Source organism: Pseudophryne corroboree, chromosome 1, assembly GCF_028390025.1.
Source record: "Pseudophryne corroboree isolate aPseCor3 chromosome 1, aPseCor3.hap2, whole genome shotgun sequence".
Classification (NCBI taxonomy): domain Eukaryota; kingdom Metazoa; phylum Chordata; class Amphibia; order Anura; family Myobatrachidae; genus Pseudophryne; species Pseudophryne corroboree.
This window is the reverse complement of record NC_086444.1, coordinates 1228732584-1228753698: the sequence shown is the minus strand read 5'-3', so window position 1 is coordinate 1228753698 and position 21115 is coordinate 1228732584. Positions and strand designations below refer to the sequence as shown.

Below are 21115 nucleotides of genomic sequence, written 5' to 3'. Positions count from 1 at the left end.
GAAGGGTGAGTGAGTTTGATGGTAAAGCGCAAATCCCATTTTCTCTATGTTTGCAGTAGTTCCAGTTTCAGGTTGGTCATTAACATGAAAAACACCCAACATACAATCTTGATGTGGTTTCTCCTTTATACTTGGAATAATGCAGTGTTCTGCATACAGATGTGCCCTGTCAGGGCAGCATAATCACCCATGAGCCCCTTATACACCTATAAATACTTACTATGCAGCGGCTGAGGCTGCTATACCCCTAGGACTATACTGCGTAATCTACCTTGTGTGACAGGGAGGAAGGACAGGCCTCGCTCAGCTTACACTCCTCTTCCTTTCCTGGTCTCTCTGGTGTCTGGTCCCTGACAGAGGACAGCGCCTCAGCCCTCTCTACAATGTCCTGCATATAGTCAGGTGAGTCGGACGCGTCCTGCAAGCAACACCGAGGTAAAGCACTTACATATTATAGTACATAGTGATCACTAATTGTAACTTTATCAGAGTATTCTTACCATCAGGCGTTAGCTCTGACAGCTCTGTGATAGGTGCAGAACACCATAATAATATTATAAGCTTTACCCACTGATCCAGGCTCCCTCTTCTCATCTGTGCAGATCATAGTGCCAGTGGTTTGGGACAGGGTAGGACGTTGCACCATGCTGCTCCTATGAGGCTTCCGGAACCTCAGAGTGACGGCAGAGATTCACTGCGATAATAGCCACTGCCAGCAAAGAGTGCGTTATAGTGGGCTCGGGAAAGTGTCTGTGCAACAGCCACCACTGCACCGGACATGCTCTAAGGGAGATTCAAGGTGCAGACAAGTAGTGGTCCAGGAAACTATAAAAAGTCCATTCCACTCCTTATTCCAGGACTATGAGAAGGAGGCGTTACTGGTGCCCATAGGGTCAGGACTGGCCAGAGGAAACCCTAGCTAATCTATCATGTTCTTACTGAAGGCCATGGACCTGAGGAACGGATCAGAATGTTGCTGGTGTTACATGGACAATGAATACTCTTAGCACCTGCTCATATATCTCTTCCACTGCTATATACACCTAGGCCATAGGAATATGCGTCTCCTATCGTAACCCCCACAGCTTATAACTCACTGACACAGCTCAGCTCTCACCACTGCTATATACACCTAGGCCATAGGAATATGTGTCTCCTATCGTAACCCCCGCAGCTTATACCTCACTGACACAGCTCAGCTCTCACCACTGCTATATACACCTAGGCCATAGGAATATGCGTCTCCTATCCTCACCTCTGCTGCTTATACCTCACTGACACAGCCCAGCTCTCACCACTGCTATACACCTAGGCCATAGGAATATGCGTCTCCTATCGTAACCCCCACAGCTTATAACTCACTGACACAGCTCAGCTCTCACCACTGCTATATACACCTAGGCCATAGGAATATGTGTCTCCTATCGTAACCCCCGCAGCTTATACCTCACTGACACAGCTCAGCTCTCACCACTGCTATATACACCTAGGCCATAGGAATATGCGTCTCCTATCCTCACCTCTGCTGCTTATACCTCACTGACACAGCCCAGCTCTCACCACTGCTATACACCTAGGCCATAGGAATGTGTCTCCTATCCTCACCTCCGCAGGTTATACCTCACTGACACAGTCCAGCTCTCACCACTGCTATACACCTAGGCCATAGGAATGTGTCTCCTATCCTCACCTCCGCAGCTTATACCTCACTGACACAGCCCAGCTCTCACCACTGCTATATACACCTAGGCCATAGGAATATGCATCTCCTATCCTCACCTCAGCAGCTTATACCTCACTGACACAGCTCAGCTCTCACCACTGCTATATACACCTAGGCCATAGGAATATGTGTCTCCTATCCTCACCTCCGCAGCTTATACCTCACTGACACAGCTCAGCTCTCACCACTGCTATATACACCTAGGCCATAGGAATGTGTCTCCTATCTTCACCTCCGCAGCTTATACCTCACCGACACTGCCCAGCTCTCACCACTGCTATATACACCTAGGCCATAGGAATGTGTCTCCTATCCTCACCTCCGCAGCTTATACCTCACTGACACAGCCCAGCTCACACCACTGCTATATACACCCAGGCCATAGGAATGTGTCTCCTATCCTCACCTCCGCAGCTTATACCTCACTGAAACAGCTCAGCTCTCACCACTGCTATATACACCTAGGCCATAGGAATATGTGTCTCCTATCCTCACCTCCGCAGCTTATACCTCACTGACACAGCTCAGCTCTCACCACTGCTATATACACCTAGGCCATAGGAATGTGTCTCCTATCTTCACCTCCGCAGCTTATACCTCACTGAAACAGCCCAGCTCTCACCACTGCTATATACACCTAGGCCATAGGAATATGCGTCTCCTATCCTCACCCCCGCATCTTATACCTCACTGACACAGCCCAGCTCTAACCACTGCTATATACACCTAGGCCATAGGAATATGTGTCTCCTATCCTCACCTCCGCAGCTTATAACTCACTGACACAGGTCAGCTCTCACCACTGCTATATACAGCTAGGCCATAGGAATATGTGTCTCCTATCCTCACCTCCGCAGCTTATACCTCACTGACACAGCCCAGCTCTCACCACTGCTATATACACCTAGGCCATAGGACTATGTCTCCTATCCTCACCTCCGCAGCTTATACCTCACTGACACAGCCAAGCTCTCACCACTGCTATATACACCTAGGCCATAGGAATGTGTCTCCTATCCTCACCTCCGCAGCTTATACCTCACTGACACAGCTCAGCTCTCACCACTGCTATATACACCTAGGCCATAGGAATATGTCTCCTATCCTCACCTCCGCAGCTTATACCTCACTGACACAGCCCAGCTCTCACCACTGCTATATACACCTAGGCCATAGGAATATGTCTCCTATCCTCACCTCCGCAGCTTATACCTCACTGACACAGCCCAGCTCTCACCACTGCTATATACACCTAAGCCATAGGAATATGTCTCCTATCCTCACCTCCGCAGCTTATACCTCACTGACACAGCCCAGCTCTCACCACTGCTATATACACCTAAGCCATAGGAATATGTCTCCTATCCTCACCTCCGCAGCTTATACCTCACTGACACAGCCTAGCTCTCACCACTGCTATATACACTAGGCCATAGGAATGTGTCTCCTATCCTCACCTCCGCAGCTTATACCTCACTGACACAGCCAAGCTCTCACCACTGCCATATACACCTAGGTCATAGGAATATGTGTATCCTATCCTCACCTCCGCAGCTTATACCTCACTGACACAGCCCAGCTCTAACCACTGCTATATACACCTAGGCCATAGGAATATGTCTCCTATCCTCACCTCCGCAGCTTATATCTCACTGACACAGCCCAGCTCTCACCACTGCTATATACACCTAGGCCATAGGAATGTGTCTCCTATCCTCACCTCCGCAGCTTATATCTCACTGACACAGCCCAGCTCTCACCACTACTATACACCTAGGCCATAAGAATATGTGTCTATCATCACCTTCGCAGGTTATACATCACTGACACAGCCCAGATCTCACCACTGCTATACACCTAGGCCATAGGAATGTGTCTCCTATCCTCACCTCCGCAGGTTATACCTCACTGACACAGTCCAGCTCTCACCACTGCTATACACCTAGGCCATAGGAATGTGTCTCCTATCCTCACCTCCGCAGGTTATACATCACTGACACAGCCCAGATCTCACCACTGCTATATACACCTAGGCCATAGGAATATGTCTCCTATCCTCACCTCCGCAGCTTATACCTCACTGACACAGCCCAGCTCTGACCACTGCTATATACACCTAGGCCATAGGAATATGTCTCCTATCCTCACCTCCGCAGCTTATACCTCACTAACACAGCCCAGCTCTCACCACTGCTATATACACCTAGGCCATAGGAATGTGTCTCCTATCCTCACCTCCGCAGCTTATATCTCACTGACACAGCCCAGCTCTCACCACTGCTATATACACCTAAGCCATAGTAATATGTCTCCTATCCTCACCTCCGCAGCTTATACCTCACTGACATAGCCCAGCTCTCACCACTGCCATATACACCTAGGCCATAGGAATATGTGTCTCCTATCCTCACCTCCGCAGCTTATACCTCACTGACACAGCCCAGCTCTCACCACTGCTGTATACACCTAGGCCATAGGAATATGCATCTCCTATCCTCACCTCCGCAGCTTATACCTCACTGACACAGCTCAGCTCTCACCACTGCTATATACACCTAGGCCATAGGAATGTGTGTCTCCTATCCTCATCTCCGCAGCTTATACATCACTGACACAGCTCAGCTCTCACCACTGCTATATACACCTAGGCCATAGGAATATGTGTCTCCTATCGTAACCCCCACAGCTTATACATCACTGACACAGCTCAGTTCTCACCACTGCTATATACACCTAGGCCATAGGAATATGTCTCCTATCCTCACCTCCGCAGCTTATACCTCACTGACACAGCTCAGCTCTCACCACCGCTATATACACTAGGCCATAGGAATATGTCTCCTATCCTCACCTCCGCAGCTTATACCTCACTGACACAGCCAAGCTCTCACCACTGCTATATACACCTAGGCCATAGGAATATGTGTCTCCTATCCTCACCTCCGCAGCTTATACCTCACTGACACAGCCCAGCTCTCACCACTGCTATATACACCTAGGCCATAGGACTGTGTCTCCTATCCTCACCTCCGCAGCTTATACCTCACTGACACAGCTCAGCTCTCACCACTGCTATATACACCTAGGTCATAGGAATATGTCTCCTATCCTCACCTCCGCAGCTTATACCTCACTGACACAGCCCAGCTCTCACCACTGCTATATACACCTAGGCCATAGGAATGTGTCTCCTATCCTCACCTCCGCAGCTTATACCTCACTGACACAGCCCAGCTCTCACCACTGCTATATACACCTAGGCCACAGGAATATGTGTCTCCTATCCTCACCTCCGCAGCTTATACCTCACTGACACAGCCCAGCTCTCACCACTGCTATATACACCTAGGCCATAGGAATATGTGTCTCCTATACTCACCTTCGCAGCTTATACCTCACTGACACAGCTCAGCTCTCACCACTGCTATACACCTAGGCCATAGGAATATGTGTCTCCTATCCTCACCTCCGCAGCTTATACCTCACTGACACAGCCCAGCTCTCACCACTGCTATATACACCTAGGCCATAGGAATATGTGTCTCCTATCCTCACCTGCGCAGCTTATACCTCACTGACACAGCTCAGCTCTCACCACTGCTATATACACCTAGGCCATAGGAATATGTGTCTCCTATCCTCACCTCCGCAGCTTATACCTCACTGACACAGCCCAGCTCTCACCACTGCTATATACACCTAGGCCATAGGAATATGTGTCTCCTATCCTCACCTCCGCAGCTTATACCTCACTGACACAGCCCAGCTCTCACCACTGCTATATACACCTAGGCCATAGGAATATGTCTCCTATCCTCACCTCCGCAGCTTATACCTCACTGACACAGCCCAGCTCTCACCACTGCTATATACACCTAGTCCATAGGAATATGTGTCTCCTATCCTCACCTCCGCAGCTTATACATCACTGACACAGCTCAGCTCTCACCACTGCTATATACACCTAGGCCATAGGAATATGTGTCTCCTATCCTCACCTCCGCAGCTTATACCTCACTGACACAGCCCAGCTCTCACCACTGCTATATACACCTAGGCCATAGGAATATGTGTCTCCTATCCTCACCTCCGCAGCTTATACCTCACTGACACAGCTCAGCTCTCACCACTGCTATATACACCTAGGCCATAGGAATATGTGTCTCCTATCCTCACCTCCGCAGTTTATACCTCACTGACACAGCCCAGCACTCACCACTGCTATATACACCTAAGCCATAGGAATATGTGTCTCCTATCCTCACCTCCGCAGTTTATACCTCACTGACACAGCCCAGCACTCACCACTGCTATATACACCTAGGCCATAGGAATGTGTCTCCTATCCTCACCGCCGCAGTTTATACCTCACTGACACAGCCCAGCACTCACCACTGCTATATACACCTAGGCCATAGGAATATGTCTCCTATCCTCACCTCCGCAGTTTATACCTCACTGACACAGCCCAGCACTCACCACTGCTATATACACCTAGGCCATAGGAATATGTCTCCTATCCTCACCTCCGCAGTTTATACCTCACTGACACAGCCCAGCACTCACCACTGCCTTTGAGAGTCACGTGTGTTAGTGACGAAACGCGTTAGTCTCCTCCCCTGCAGCCGTATGTGTTCCGTGCTGCACCACGGACCTTTCAGCTACTAACGGAGAGACTGCATCAAACCGCCACTATTAGTACTTGTTAATGGGACCGGGACAGAAGTCTCCTCCATGTAACTATATACCTTCGCCACACATGTTGAGATCTATGCCGCTACGCTGAGAGACGCTCCTGCATACCTACAGGACTGGGAAACAAGCCTCCCTCAGCTGAGTACATACCTCTGCCGCACTTGTGTTGATATCTACGAGGCCACGCCCCGTGAATATATATATATATAACCTGAGGACGCTCGGGTTTTGATAAATACGAGGAGCAATTTAACTCTGCCAAAATATTACTACATTGTGTCTCCGGCCTGTGCAACACTCAGGCCAGCTTCTGATATATTGATTATTTCCGGAATCTACATTGGTGCCCAATGTTTTATATAACTCCAGTGATACATTTTAAATCAAATGTTTCTGAGGTAAAAGACCCTACTGGATACATTTATAAACCAAGACTACTCTGGATAATGTTTAACAGCCAGGAACGACAAAACGGCCTGTATAAGGAGATCTTAAGTCTCTGGCTCGCTATTAACCCCTTCTTTTCATTTTTAATTATATATTTTGGGGTTGTCCGACTGCTGATATCAGCTCTTTATTGTTTATCTGTATATTGTGGATGTGGATACTATATGCATATCTAATGTACTTTATACAGCTTTATATCCCCGGCTCTTCGGACAGATTTTTTTATTGTGAGTTCTGTGATCCAATGAGCGCTGCTACTTCTTTGTTTTGTGTATTCTGCTTTTTGTGGGAGCATAACACAGCTCCTTCATAGAGGTGAATGTGGGACTGTGACCACAATTCAGATTTCCATCCCTAATAGGGGCACTAGGACAATAGACACCGGCACTTCAATGGCTCTTTATATTGGTTGTGAAATATGACAATCTGTCTGCTCTGCTCACTCACATTCTCTGACGCAGTAATAGGCCGCTGTGTTTTCTGTCTCTTACTTGAGTGTATTTGCAACTACCAAAACCAGACATCGTTATTCAGAGCTACTGTCATGTAAGTATAACCCTTGCTGTAGTCCTATGTAGGGATTTCTTCTGCTCAGTTTTTAGAACCTTAATTATGCAATTATAACATTGGTATTGAAAATAAGAATTTACTTACCGATAATTCTATTTCTCGTAGTCCGTAGTGGATGCTGGGGACTCCGTAAGGACCATGGGGGATAGCGGCTCCGCAGGAGACTGGGCACAAAAGTAAAAGCTTTAGGACTACCTGGTGTGCACTGGCTCCTCCCCCCATGACCCTCCTCCAAGCCTCAGTTAGGATACTGTGCCCGGACGAGCGTACACAATAAGGAAGGATTTTGAATCCCGGGTAAGACTCATACCAGCCACACCAATCACACCGTATAACTTGTGATCTGAACCCAGTTAACAGCATGATAACAGAAGGAGCCTCTGAAAAGATGGCTCACAACAACAATAACCCGATTTTTTTGGTAACAATAACTATGTACCAGTATTGCAGACAATCCGCACTTGGGATGGGCGCCCAGCATCCACTACGGACTACGAGAAATAGAATTATCGGTAAGTAAATTCTTATTTTCTCTAACGTCCTAAGTGGATGCTGGGGACTCCGTAAGGACCATGGGGATTATACCAAAGCTCCCAAACGGGCGGGAGAGTGCGGATGACTCTGCAGCACCAAATGAGAGAACTCCCGGTCCTCCTCAGCCAGGGTATCAAATTTGTAGAATTTTACAAACGTATTTGCTCCTGACCAAGTAGCTGCTCGGCAAAGTTGTAAAGCCGAGACCCCTCGGGCAGCCGCCCAAGATGAGCCCACCTTCCTTGTGGAATGGGCTTTTACAGATTTTGGCTGTGGCAGGCCTGCCACAGAATGTGCAAGCTGAATTGTACTACAAATCCAACGAGCAATAGTCTGCTTAGAAGCAGGAGCACCCAGCTTGTTGGGTGCATACAGAATAAACAACGAGTCAGATTTTCTGACTCCAGCCGTCCTGGAAACCTATATTTCCAGGGCTTTGACAACGTCCAGCAACTTGGAGTCCTCCAAGTCCCTAGTAGCCGCAGGCACCACAATAGGTTGATTCAGGTGAAACGCTGAAAACCACCTTAGGGAGAAACTGAGGACAAGTCCTCAATTCCGCCCTGTCAGAATGGAAAATCAGATGAGGGCTTTTACAGGATAAAGCCGACAATTCTGACACGCACCTGGCCCAGGCCAGGGCCAACAGCATGACCACTTTCCATGTGAGATATTTTAACTCCACATATTTAAGTGGTTCAAACCAATGTGACTTTTGGAACCCAAAAACTACATTTAGATCCCAAGGTTCCACTGGAGGCACAAAAGGAGGCTGTATATACAGTACCCCTTTCACAAACGTCTGAACTTCAGGGACTGAAGCTAGTTCTTTTTGGAAGAAAATTGACAGGGCCGAAATTTGAACCTTAATGGACCTCCATTTCAGGCCCATAGACACTCCTGTTTGCAGGAAATGTAGGAATCGACCTAGTTGAAAATTCCTCCGTCGGGGCCTTACTGGCCTCGCACCACGCAACATATTTTTGCCACATGCGGTGATAATGTTTTGCGGTTATATCTTTCCTGGCTTTGATCAGGATAGGGATGACTTCATCCGGAATGCCTTTTTCCTTCAGGATCCGGCGTTCAACCGCCCTGCCGTTAAACGCAGCCGCGGTAAGTCTTGGAACAGACGGGACCTGCTCCAGCAAGGACCCTTTCTTAGAGGTAGAGGCCACGGATCCTCCGTGAGCATCTCTTGAAGTTCCGGTTACCAAGTCCTTCTTGGCCAATCCGGAGCCACGAATATAGTGCTTACTCCTTCCATCTTATAATTCTAAGTACCTTGGTTATGAGAGGCAGAGGAGGGAACACATACACTGACTGGTACACCCACTGTGTTACCAGAGCGTCTACAGCTATTGCCTGAGGGTCCCTTGACCTGGCGCAATACTTGTCGAGTTTTATAAACATGTGGAAGACTTCTGGGTGAAGTCCCCACTCTCCCGGGTGGAGGTCGTCCACTCCCGGAATGAATACTGCTGACAGTGCTATCACATGATTTTCCGCCCAGCGAAGAATCCTTGCAGCTTCTGCCATTGCCCTTCTGCTTCTTGTGTCACCCTGTCTCTTTACGTGGGTGACTGCCGTGATGTTGTCCGAATGGATCAACTCCGGGTGACCTTGAAGCAGAGGTCTTGCTGAGCTTAGAGCATTGTACATGGCCCTTAGCTTCAGGATATTTATGTGAAGTGATGTCTCCAGGCTTGACCATAAGCTCTGGAAATTCCTTCCCTGTGTGACTGCTCCCCAGCCTCGCAGGCTGGCATCCGTGGTCACCAGGACCCAGTCCTGAATGTGCGGCCCTCTAGAAGATGAGCACTCTGCAACCACCACAGGAGAGACACCCTTGTGCTTGGTGACAGGGTTATCCGCTGATGCATCTGAAGATGCGACCCGGACCATTTGTCCAGCAGGTCCCACTGGAAAGTTCTTGCGTGGAATCTGCCGCATGGGATTGCTTCATAGGAAGCCACCATTTTTCCCAGAACCATCTCATTGATGTACTGAGACTTGGCTCGGTTATAGGAGGTTCCCGACTAGCTCGGATAACTCCCTGACTTTCTCCTCCGGGAGAAACACCTTTTTCTGAACTGTGTCCAGGATCATCCCTAAGAACAGAAGACGAGTCGTCGGAATCAGCTGCGATTTTGGAATATTGAGAATTCAATCGTGCTGCCGCAACACTACCTGAGATAGTGCTACACCGACCTCCAACTGTTCCCTGGATCTTACCCTTATCAGGGAATCGTCCAAGTAAGGGATAACTAAAACTCCCTTCCTTCGAAGGAGTATCATCATTTCGGCCATTACCTTTGTAAAGACCCGGGGTGCCGTGGACCATCCATACGGCAGCATCTGAAACTGATAGTGACAGTTCTGTACCATAAACCTGAGGTACCCTTGGTGAGAAGGGTAAATTTGGACATGAAGGTAAGCATCCTTGAAGTCCCGAGACATCATGTAGTCCTCTTCTTCCAGGTTCGCAATCACTGCTCTGAGTGACTCAATCTTGAATTTGAACCTCTGTATGTAAGTGTTCAAAGATTTTAGATTTAGAATCGGTCTCACCGAGCCGTCCGGCTTCGGTACCACAACAGTGTGGAATAATACCCCGTTCCCTGTTGCAGGAGGGGTACCTATGATTATCACCTGCTGGGAATACAGCTTGTGAATGGCTTCCAAAACTGTCTCCCTGTCAGAAGGAGACATCGGTAAAGCCGACTTTAGGAAACGGCGAGGGGGAGACGTCTCGAATTCCAATTTGTACCCCAGAGATATCACCTGAAGGATCCAGGGGTCTACTTGCGAGTGAGCCCACTGCGCGCTGAAATTCATTGAGACGGGCCCCCACCGTGCCTGATTCTGCTTGTAAAGCCCCAGCGTCATACTGAGGGCTTGGCAGAGGCGGGAGAGGGTTTCTGTTCCTGGGAACTGGCTGATTTCTGCAGCCTTTTTCCTCTCCCTCTGTCACGGGGCAGAAATGAGGAACCTTTTGCCCGCTTGCCCACGAAAAGACTGCGCCTGATAATACGGCGTCTTCTCATGTTGAGAGGCGACCTGGGGTACAAACGTGGATTTCCCAGCTGTTGCCGTGGCCACCAGGTCTGAAAGACCGACCCCAAATAACTCCTCCCCTTAATAAGGTAATACTTCCAAATGCCGTTTGGAATCCGCATCACCTGACCACTGTCGTGTCCATAACCCTCTACTGTTAGAAATGGACAACGCACTTAGACTTGATGCCAGTCGGCAAATATTCCGCTGTGCATCACGCATATATAGAAATGCATCTTTTAAATGCTCTATAGGCAATAATATACTGTCCCTATCTAGGGTATCAATATTTTCAGTCAGGGAATCCGACCACGCCAACCCAGCACTGCACATCCAGGCTGAGGCGATTGCTGGTCGCAGTATAACACCAGTATGTGTGTAAATACCTTTTAGGATGCCCTCCTGCTTTCTATCAGCAGGATCCTTAAGGGCGGCCATCTCAGGAGAGGGTAGAGCCCTTGTTCTTACAAGCGTGTGAGCGCTTTATCCACCCTAGGGGGTGTTTCCCAACGCACCCTAACCTCTGGCGGGAAAGGATATAATGCCAATAACATTTTAGAAATTATCAGTTGTTATCGGGGGAAAACCACGCATCATCACACACCTCATTTAATTTCTCAGATTCAGGAAAACTACAGGTAGTTTTTCCTCACCGAACATAATACCCCTTTTTGGTGGTACTCGTATTATCAGAAATGTGTAAAACATTTTTCATTGCCTCAATCATGTAACGTGTGGCCCTACTGGAAGTCACATTTGTCTCTTCACCGTCGACACTGGAGTCAGTATCCGTGTCGGCGTCTATAACTGCCATCTGAGGTAACGGGCGCTTTAGAGCCCCTGACGGCCTATGAGACGTCTGGACAGGCACAAGCTGAGTAGCCGGCTGTCTCATGTCAACCACTGTCTTTTATACAGAGCTGACACTGTTACGTAATTCCTTCCAACAGTTCATCCACTCAGGTGTCGACCCCCTAGGGGGTGACATCACTATTACAGGCAATCTGCTCCGTCTCCACATCATTTTTCTCCTCATACATGTCGACACAAACGTACCGACATACAGCACACACACAGGGAATGCTCTGATAGAGGACAGGACCCCACTAGCCCTTTGGGGAGACAGAGGGAGAGTTTGCCAGCACACACCAGAGCGCTATATATATACAGGGATAACCTTATATAAGTGTTTTTCCCTTTATAGCTGCTGTATCTTTAATACTGCGCGTAATTAGTGCCCCCCCTCTCTTTTTTAACCCTTTCTGTAGTGTAGTGACTGCAGGGGAGAGCCAGGGAGCTTCCCTCCAACGGAGCTGTGAGGAAAAATGGCGCCAGTGTGCTGAGGAGATAGGCTCCGCCCCCTTATCGGCGGCCTTATCTCCCGTTTTTTTATGTATTTTGGCAGGGGTTAAATTCATCCATATAGCCCAGGAGCTATATGTGATGCATTTTTTGCCATCCAAGGTGTTTTATTGCGTCTCAGGGTGCCCCCCCCCAGCGCCCTGCACCCTCAGTGACCGGAGTGTGAAGTGTGCTGAGAGCAATGGCGCACAGCTGCAGTGCTGTGCGCTACCTTGTTGAAGACAGGACGTCTTCTGCCGCCGATTTTCCGGACCTCTTCTGTCTTCTGGCTCTGTAAGGGGGCCGGCGGCGCGGCTCTGGGACCCATCCATGGCTGGGCCTGTGATCGTCCCTCTGGAGCTAATGTCCAGTAGCCTAAGAAGCCCAATCCACTCTGCACGCAGGTGAGTTCGCTTCTTCTCCCCTTAGTCCCTCGATGCAGTGAGCCTGTTGCTAGCAGGTCTCACTGAAAATAAAAAACCTAAAACTAAACTTTTCACTAAGCAGCTCAGGAGAGCCACCTAGTGTGCACCCTTCTCGTTCGGGCACAAAAATCTAACTGAGGCTTGGAGGAGGGTCATGGGGGGAGGAGCCAGTGCACACCAGGTAGTCCTAAAGCTTTTACTTTTGTGCCCAGTCTCCTGCGGAGCCGCTATCCCCCATGGTCCTTACGGAGTCCCCAGCATCCACTTAGGACGTTAGAGAAATAAACTGTAGTCATATTACGATAAAGAAGGTGGGGATTTCCAGCGACTGCTTATATATACCCTACGCCAGGACACTAAGGAGTAACTCAGGAAGTATACAGCAAAGAACAGGTGGAAAACGGAACAAGCGCCAAACATGAAGGCTTACGCTGCGCAATACTGTCTCCTACAGGATATTGTACAATCACCAGGCCCCTAGTTCCCTGGGCTGACAGGACGAACCTAGAGAACACCTGATTGGTCTGTCAGTAATAATATCCCATCATCTCTATACTCAGCTGAGCGTTACAGTCAGAGAACCGGCACAGTGCAGTGATAATACTATTCCATCATCTCTATACTCAGCTGAGCGTTACAGTCAGAGAACCGGCACAGTGCAGTGATAATACTATTCCATCATCTCTATACTCAGCTGAGCGTTCCAGTCAGAGAACCGGCACAGTGCAGTGATAATACTATTCCATCATCTCTATACTCAGCTGAGCGTTACAGTCAGAGAACCGGCACAGTGCAATGATAATAATATTCCCATCATCTCTATACTCTGCTGAGCGTTACAGTCAGAGAACCGGCACAGTGCAGTGATAATACTATTCCATCATCTCTATACTCAGCTGAGCGTTACAGTCAGGGAACCGGCACAGTGCAGTGATAATAATATTCCATCATCTCTATACTCAGCTGAGCGTTACAGTCAGAGAACCGGCACAGTGCAATGATAATACTATTCCCATCATCTCTATACTCAGCTGAGCGTTACAGTCAGAGAACCGGCACAGTGCAGTGATAATACTATTCCATCATCTCTATACTCAGCTGAGCGTTACAGTCAGAGAACCGGCACAGTGCAGCGATAATAATATTCCATCATCTCTATACTCAGCTGAGCGTTACAGTCAGAGAACCGGCACAGTGCAGCGATAATAATATTCCATCATCTCTATACTCAGCTGAGCGTTACAGTCAGAGAACCGGCACAGTGCAGCGATAATAATATTCCATCATCTCTATACTCAGCTGAGCGTTACAGTCAGAGAACCGGCACAGTGCAGTGATAATAATATTCCATCATCTCTATACTCAGCTGAGCGTTACAGTCAGAGAACCGGCACAGTGCAGTGATAATACTATTCCATCATCTCTATACTCAGCTGAGCGTTACAGTCAGAGAACCGGCACAGTGCAGTGATAATACTATTCCCATCATCTCTATACTCAGCTGAGCGTTACAGTCAGAGAACCGGCACAGTGCAATGATAATACTATTCCCATCATCTCTATACTCAGCTGAGCGTTACAGTCAGAGAACCGGCACAGTGCAGTGATAATACTATTCCCATCATCTCTATACTCAGCTGAGCGTTACAGTCAGAGAACCGGCACAGTGCAGTGATAATACTATTCCATCATCTCTATACTCAGCTGAGCGTTCCAGTCAGAGAACCGGCACAGTGCAGTGATAATACTATTCCATCATCTCTATACTCAGCTGAGCGTTACAGTCAGAGAACCGGCACAGTGCAATGATAATAATATTCCCATCATCTCTATACTCTGCTGAGCGTTACAGTCAGAGAACCGGCACAGTGCAATGATAATACTATTCCCATCATCTCTATACTCAGCTGAGCGTTACAGTCAGAGAACCGGCACAGTGCAGTGATAATAATATTCCATCATCTCTATACTCAGCTGAGCGTTACAGTCAGAGAACCGGCACAGTGCAGCGATAATAATATTCCATCATCTCTATACTCAGCTGAGCGTTACAGTCAGAGAACCGGCACAGTGCAGCGATAATAATATTCCATCATCTCTATACTCAGCTGAGTGTTACAGTCAGAGAACCGGCACAGTGCAGTGATAATAATATTCCATCATCTCTATACTCAGCTGAGCGTTACAGTCAGAGAACCGGCACAGTGCAGTGATAATACTATTCCCATCATCTCTATACTCAGCTGAGCGTTACAGTCAGAGAACCGGCACAGTGCAATGATAATACTATTCCCATCATCTCTATACTCAGCTGAGCGTTACAGTCAGAGAACCGGCACAGTGCAGCGATAATACTATTCCATCATCTCTATACTCAGCTGAGCGTTACAGTCAGAGAACCTGCACAGTGCAGCGATAATACTATTCCATCATCTCTATACTCAGCTGAGCGTTACAGTCAGAGAACCTGCACAGTGCAGCGATAATAATATTCCATCATCTCTATACTCAGCTGAGCGTTACAGTCAGAGAACCGGCACAGTGCAGCGATAATAATATTCCATCATCTCTATACTCAGCTGAGCGTTACAGTCAGAGAACCGGCACAGTGCAGTGATAATACTATTCCCATCATCTCTATACTCAGCTGAGCGTTACAGTCAGAGAACCGGCACAGTGCAGTGATAATACTATTCCCATCATCTCTATACTCAGCTGAGCGTTACAGTCAGAGAACCGGCACAGTGCAGTGATAATACTATTCCATCATCTCTATACTCAGCTGAGCGTTCCAGTCAGAGAACCGGCACAGTGCAGTGATAATACTATTCCATCATCTCTATACTCAGCTGAGCGTTACAGTCAGAGAACCGGCACAGTGCAGTAATAATACTATTCCATCATCTCTATACTCAGCTGAGCGTTACAGTCAGAGATCCGGCACAGTGCAGTGATAATACTATTCCATCATCTCTATACTCAGCTGAGCGTTACAGTCAGAGAACCGGCACAGTGCAATGATAATACTATTCCATCATCTCTATACTCAGCTGAGCGTTACAGTCAGAGAACCGGCACAGTGCAATGATAATACTATTCCATCATCTCTATACTCAGCTGAGCGTTACAGTCAGAGAACCGGCACAGTGCAGTGATAATACTATTCCATCATCTCTATACTCAGATAAGCGTTACAGTCAGAGAACCGGCACAGTGCAGTGATAATACTATTCCATCATCTCTATACTCAGCTGAGCGTTACAGTCAGAGAACCGGCACAGTGCAGTGATAATACTATTCCATCATCTCTATACTCAGCTTAGAGTTACAGTCAGAGATCCGGCACAGTGCAGTGATAATACTATTCCATCATCTCTATACTCTGCTGAGCGTTACAGTCAGAGAACCGGCACAGTGCAGTGATAATACTATTCCATCATCTCTATACTCAGATAAGCGTTACAGTCAGAGAACCGGCACAGTGCAGTGATAATACTATTCCATCATCTCTATACTCAGCTGAGCGTTACAGTCAGAGAACCGGCACAGTGCAGTGATAATACTATTCCATCATCTCTATACTCAGCTTAGAGTTACAGTCAGAGATCCGGCACAGTGCAGTGATAATAATATTCCATCATCTCTATACTCAGCTGAGCGTTACAGTCAGAGAACCGGCACAGTGCAGTGATAATACTATTCCATCATCTCTATACTCAGCTGAGCGTTACAGTCAGAGAACCGGCACAGTGCAGTGATAATACTATTCCATCATCTCTATACTCAGATAAGCGTTACAGTCAGAGAACCGGCACAGTGCAGTGATAATACTATTCCATCACCTCTATACTCAGCTGAGCGTTACAGTCAGAGAACCGGCACAGTGCAGTGATAATACTATTCCATCATCTCTATACTCAGCTGAGCGTTACAGTCAGAGAACCGGCACAGTGCAGTGATAATAATATTCCATCATCTCTATACTCAGCTGAGCGTTACAGTCAGAGAACCGGCACAGTGCAGTGATAATATCCCATCATCTCTATACTCAGCTGAGCGTTACAGTCAGAGATCCGGCACAGTGCAGTGATGATACTATTCCATCATCTCTATACTCAGCTGAGCGTTACAGTCAGAGAACCGGCACTGTGCAGTGATAATACTATTCCATCATCTCTATACTCAGCTGAGCGTTACAGTCAGAGAACCGGCACAGTGCAATGATAATATTCCCATCATCTCTATACTCAGCTGAGCGTTACAGTCAGAGAACCGGCACTGTGCAGTGATAATACTATTCCATCATCTCTATACTCAGCTGAGCGTTACAGTCAGAGAACCGGCACAGTGCAATGATAATATTCCCATCATCTCTATACTCAGCTGAGCGTTACAGTCAGAGAACCGGCACAGTGCAGTGATAATACTATTCCCATCATCTCTATACTCAGCTGAGCGTTACAGCCAGAGAACCGGCACAGTGCAATGATAATACTATTCCATCATCTCTATACTCAGATAAGCGTTACAGTCAGAGAACCGGCACAGTGCAGTGATAATACTATTCCATCACCTCTATACTCAGCTCAGCGTTACAGTCAGAGAACCGGCACAGTGCAGTGATAATACTATTCCATCATCTCTATACTCAGCTGAGCGTTAGTGTCAGAGAACCGGCACAGTGCAGTGATAATACTATTCCATCATCTCTATACTCAGCTGAGCGTTACAGTCAGAGAACCGGCACAGTGCAGTGATAATACTATTCCATCATCTCTATACTCAGATAAGCGTTACAGTCAGAGAACCGGCACAGTGCAGTGATAATAATATTCCATCATCTCTATACTCAGCTCAGCGTTACAGTCAGAGAACCGGCACAGTGCAGTGATAATACTATTCCATCATCTCTATACTCAGCTGAGCGTTACAGTCAGAGAACCTGCACAGTGCAGTGATAATACTATTCCATCACCTCTATACTCAGCTCAGCGTTACAGTCAGAGAACCGGCACAGTGCAGTGATAATACTATTCCATCATCTCTATACTCAGCTGAGCGTTACAGTCAGAGAACCGGCACAGTGCAGTGATAATAATATTCCATCATCTCTATACTCAGCTGAGCGTTAGAGAGAACCGGCACAGTGCAATGATAATAATATTCCATCATCTCTATACTCAGCTGAGCGTTACAGTCAGAGAACCGGCACAGTGCAGTGATAATACTATTCCATCACCTCTATACTCAGCTCAGCGTTACAGTCAGAGAACCGGCACAGTGCAGTGATAATACTATTCCATCATCTCTATACTCAGCTGAGCGTTACAGTCAGAGAACCGGCACAGTGCAGTAATAATACTATTCCATCATCTCTATACTCAGCTGAGCGTTACAGTCAGAGAACCGGCACAGTGCAGTGATAATACTATTCCATCATCTCTATACTCAGCTGAGCGTTACAGTCAGAGAACCGGCACAGTGCAGTGATAATACTATTCCATCATCTCTATACTCAGCTGAGCGTTACAGTCAGAGAACCGGCACAGTGCAATGATAATAATATTCCCATCATCTCTATACTCTGCTGAGCGTTACAGTCAGAGAACCGGCACAGTGCAGTGATAATACTATTCCATCATCTCTATACTCAGCTGAGCGTTACAGTCAGAGAACCGGCACAGTGCAGTGATAATAAGAATTTACTTACCGATAATTCTATTTCTCGGAGTCCGTAGTGGATGCTGGGGTTCCTGAAAGGACCATGGGGAATAGCGGCTCCGCAGGAGACAGGGCACAAAAGTAAAGCTTTCCGATCAGGTGGTGTGCACTGGCTCCTCCCCCTATGACCCTCCTCCAAGCCAGTTAGGTACTGTGCCCGGACGAGCGTACACAATAAGGGAGGAATTTTGAATCCCGGGTAAGACTCATACCAGCCACACCAATCACACCGTACAACTTGTGATCTAAACCCAGTTAACAGTATGATAACAGCGGAGCCTCTGAAAAGATGGCTCACAACAATAATAACCCGATTTTTGTAACTATGTACAAGTATTGCAGATAATCCGCACTTGGGATGGGCGCCCAGCATCCACTACGGACTCCGAGAAATAGAATTATCGGTAAGTAAATTCTTATTTTCTCTATCGTCCTAGTGGATGCTGGGGTTCCTGAAAGGACCATGGGGATTATACCAAAGCTCCCAAACGGGCGGGAGAGTGCGGATGACTCTGCAGCACCGAATGAGAGAACTCCAGGTCCTCCTTAGCCAGGGTATCAAATTTGTAGAATTTAGCAAACGTGTTTGCCCCTGACCAAGTAGCTGCTCGGCAAGGTTGTAAAGCCGAGACCCCTCGGGCAGCCGCCCAAGATGAGCCCACCTTCCTTGTGGAATGGGCATTTACATATTTTGGCTGTGGCAGGCCTGCCACAGAATGTGCAAGCTGAATTGTATTACACATCCAACTAGCAATAGTCTGCTTAGAAGCAAGAGCACCCAGTTTGTTGGGTGCATACAGGATAACAGCAAGTCAGTTTTCCTGACTCCAGCCGTCCTGGAACATATTTTCAGGGCCCTGACAACATCTAGCAACTTGGAGTCCTCCAAGTCCCTAGTAGGTGCAAGGCACCACAATAAGCTGGTTCAGGTGAAACACTGACACCACCTTAGGGAGAGAACTGGGGACGAGTCCGCAGCTCTGCCCTGTCCGAATGGACAAACAGATATGGGCTTTTTTGAGAAAAAACCACCAATTTGACACTCGCCTGGTCCAGGCCAGGGCCAAGAGCATGGTCACTTTTCATGTGAGATGCTTCAAATCCACAGATTTGACTGGTTTTAAACCAATGTGATTTGAGGAATCCCAGAACTACGTTGAGATCCCACAGTGCCACTGGAGGCACAAAAGGGGGTTGTATATGCAATACTCCCTTGACAAACTTCTGGACTTCAGGAACTGAAGCCACTTCTTTCTGGAAGAAAATCGACAGGGCCGAAATTTGAACCTTAATGGACCCCAATTTGAGGCCCATAGACACTCCTGTTTGCAGGAAATGCAGGAATCGACCGAGTTGAAATTTCTTCGTGGGGCCTTTCTGGCCTCACACCACGCAACATATTTTCGCCACATGTGGTGATAATGTTGTGCGGTCACCTCCTTTCTGGCTTTGACCAGGGTAGGAATGACCTCTTCCGGAATGCCTTTTTCCCTTAGGATCCGGCTTTCCACCGCCATGCCGACAAACGCAGCTGCGGTAAGTCTTGGAACAGACATGGTACTTGCTGAAGCAAGTCCCTTCTTAGCGGCAGAGGCCATAAGACCTCTGTAAGCATCTCTTGAAGTTCCGGGTACCAAGTCCTTCTTGGCCAATCCAGAGCCATGAGTATAGTTCTTACTCCTCTACGTCTTATAATTCTCAGCACCTTAGGTATGAGAAGCAGAGGAGGGAACACATACACCGACTGGTACACCCACGGTGTTACCAGAACGTCCACAGCTATTGCCTGAGGGTCTCTTGACCTGGCGCAATACCTGTCCCGTTTTTTGTTCAGACGGGACGCCATCATGTCCACCTTTGGTATTTCCCAACGGTTTACAATCATGTGGAAAAAACTTCCCGATGAAGTTTCCACTCTCCCGGGTGGAGGTCGTGCCTGCTGAGGAAGTCTGCTTCCCAGTTTCCATTCCCGGGATGAAACACTGCTGACAGTGCTATCACATGATTTTCCGCCCAGCGAAAAGACCTTGCAGTTTTTGCCATTGCCCTCCTGCTTCTTGTGTCGCCCTGTCTGTTTACGTGGGCGACTGCCGTGATGTTTTTCCCACTGGATCAATACCGGCTGACCTTGAAGCAGAGGTCTTGCTAAGCTTAGAGCATTATAAATTTACCCTTAGCTCCAGTATATTTATGTGGAGAAAAGTCTCCAGACTTGATCACACTCCCTGGAAATTTTTTCCTTGTGTGACTGCTCCCCAGCCTCTCGGGCTGGGCTCCGTGGTCACCAGCATCCAATCCTGAATGCCGAATCTGCGGCCCTCTAGAAGATGAGCACTCTATAACCACCACAGGAGAGACACCCTTGTCCTTGGATATAGGGTTATCCGCTGATGCATCTGAAGATGCGATCCGGACCATTTGTCCAGCAGATCCCACTGAAAAGTTCTTGCGTGAAATCTGCCGAATGGAATTGCTTCGTAGGAAGCCACCATTTATACCAGGACCCTTGTGCAATGATGCACTGTTTTTAGGAGGTTCCTGACTAGCTCGGATAACTCCCTGGCTTTCTCTTCCGGGAGAAACACCTTTTTCTGGACTGTGT

General features: G+C 47.8%; 1 protein-coding gene across 11 annotated transcripts in view; it reads right to left on the bottom strand.

Moving 5' to 3' along the window:
- The window catches only part of DCTN1 (dynactin subunit 1), a 208258-nt gene that overhangs the window by 85518 nt on the left and 101625 nt on the right, over positions 1-21115 (bottom strand). For 6 of the 11 annotated variants that reach the window (XM_063925387.1, XM_063925388.1, XM_063925389.1 and 3 more), the window contains exon 5: positions 272-418. The exons of the other annotated variants lie outside the window; for them this stretch is intronic. In XM_063925387.1, the coding sequence (XP_063781457.1) occupies positions 272-418 (147 nt within the window). The remainder of the gene's footprint in view (positions 1-271; positions 419-21115) is intronic. 11 annotated transcript variants of the gene reach the window in all.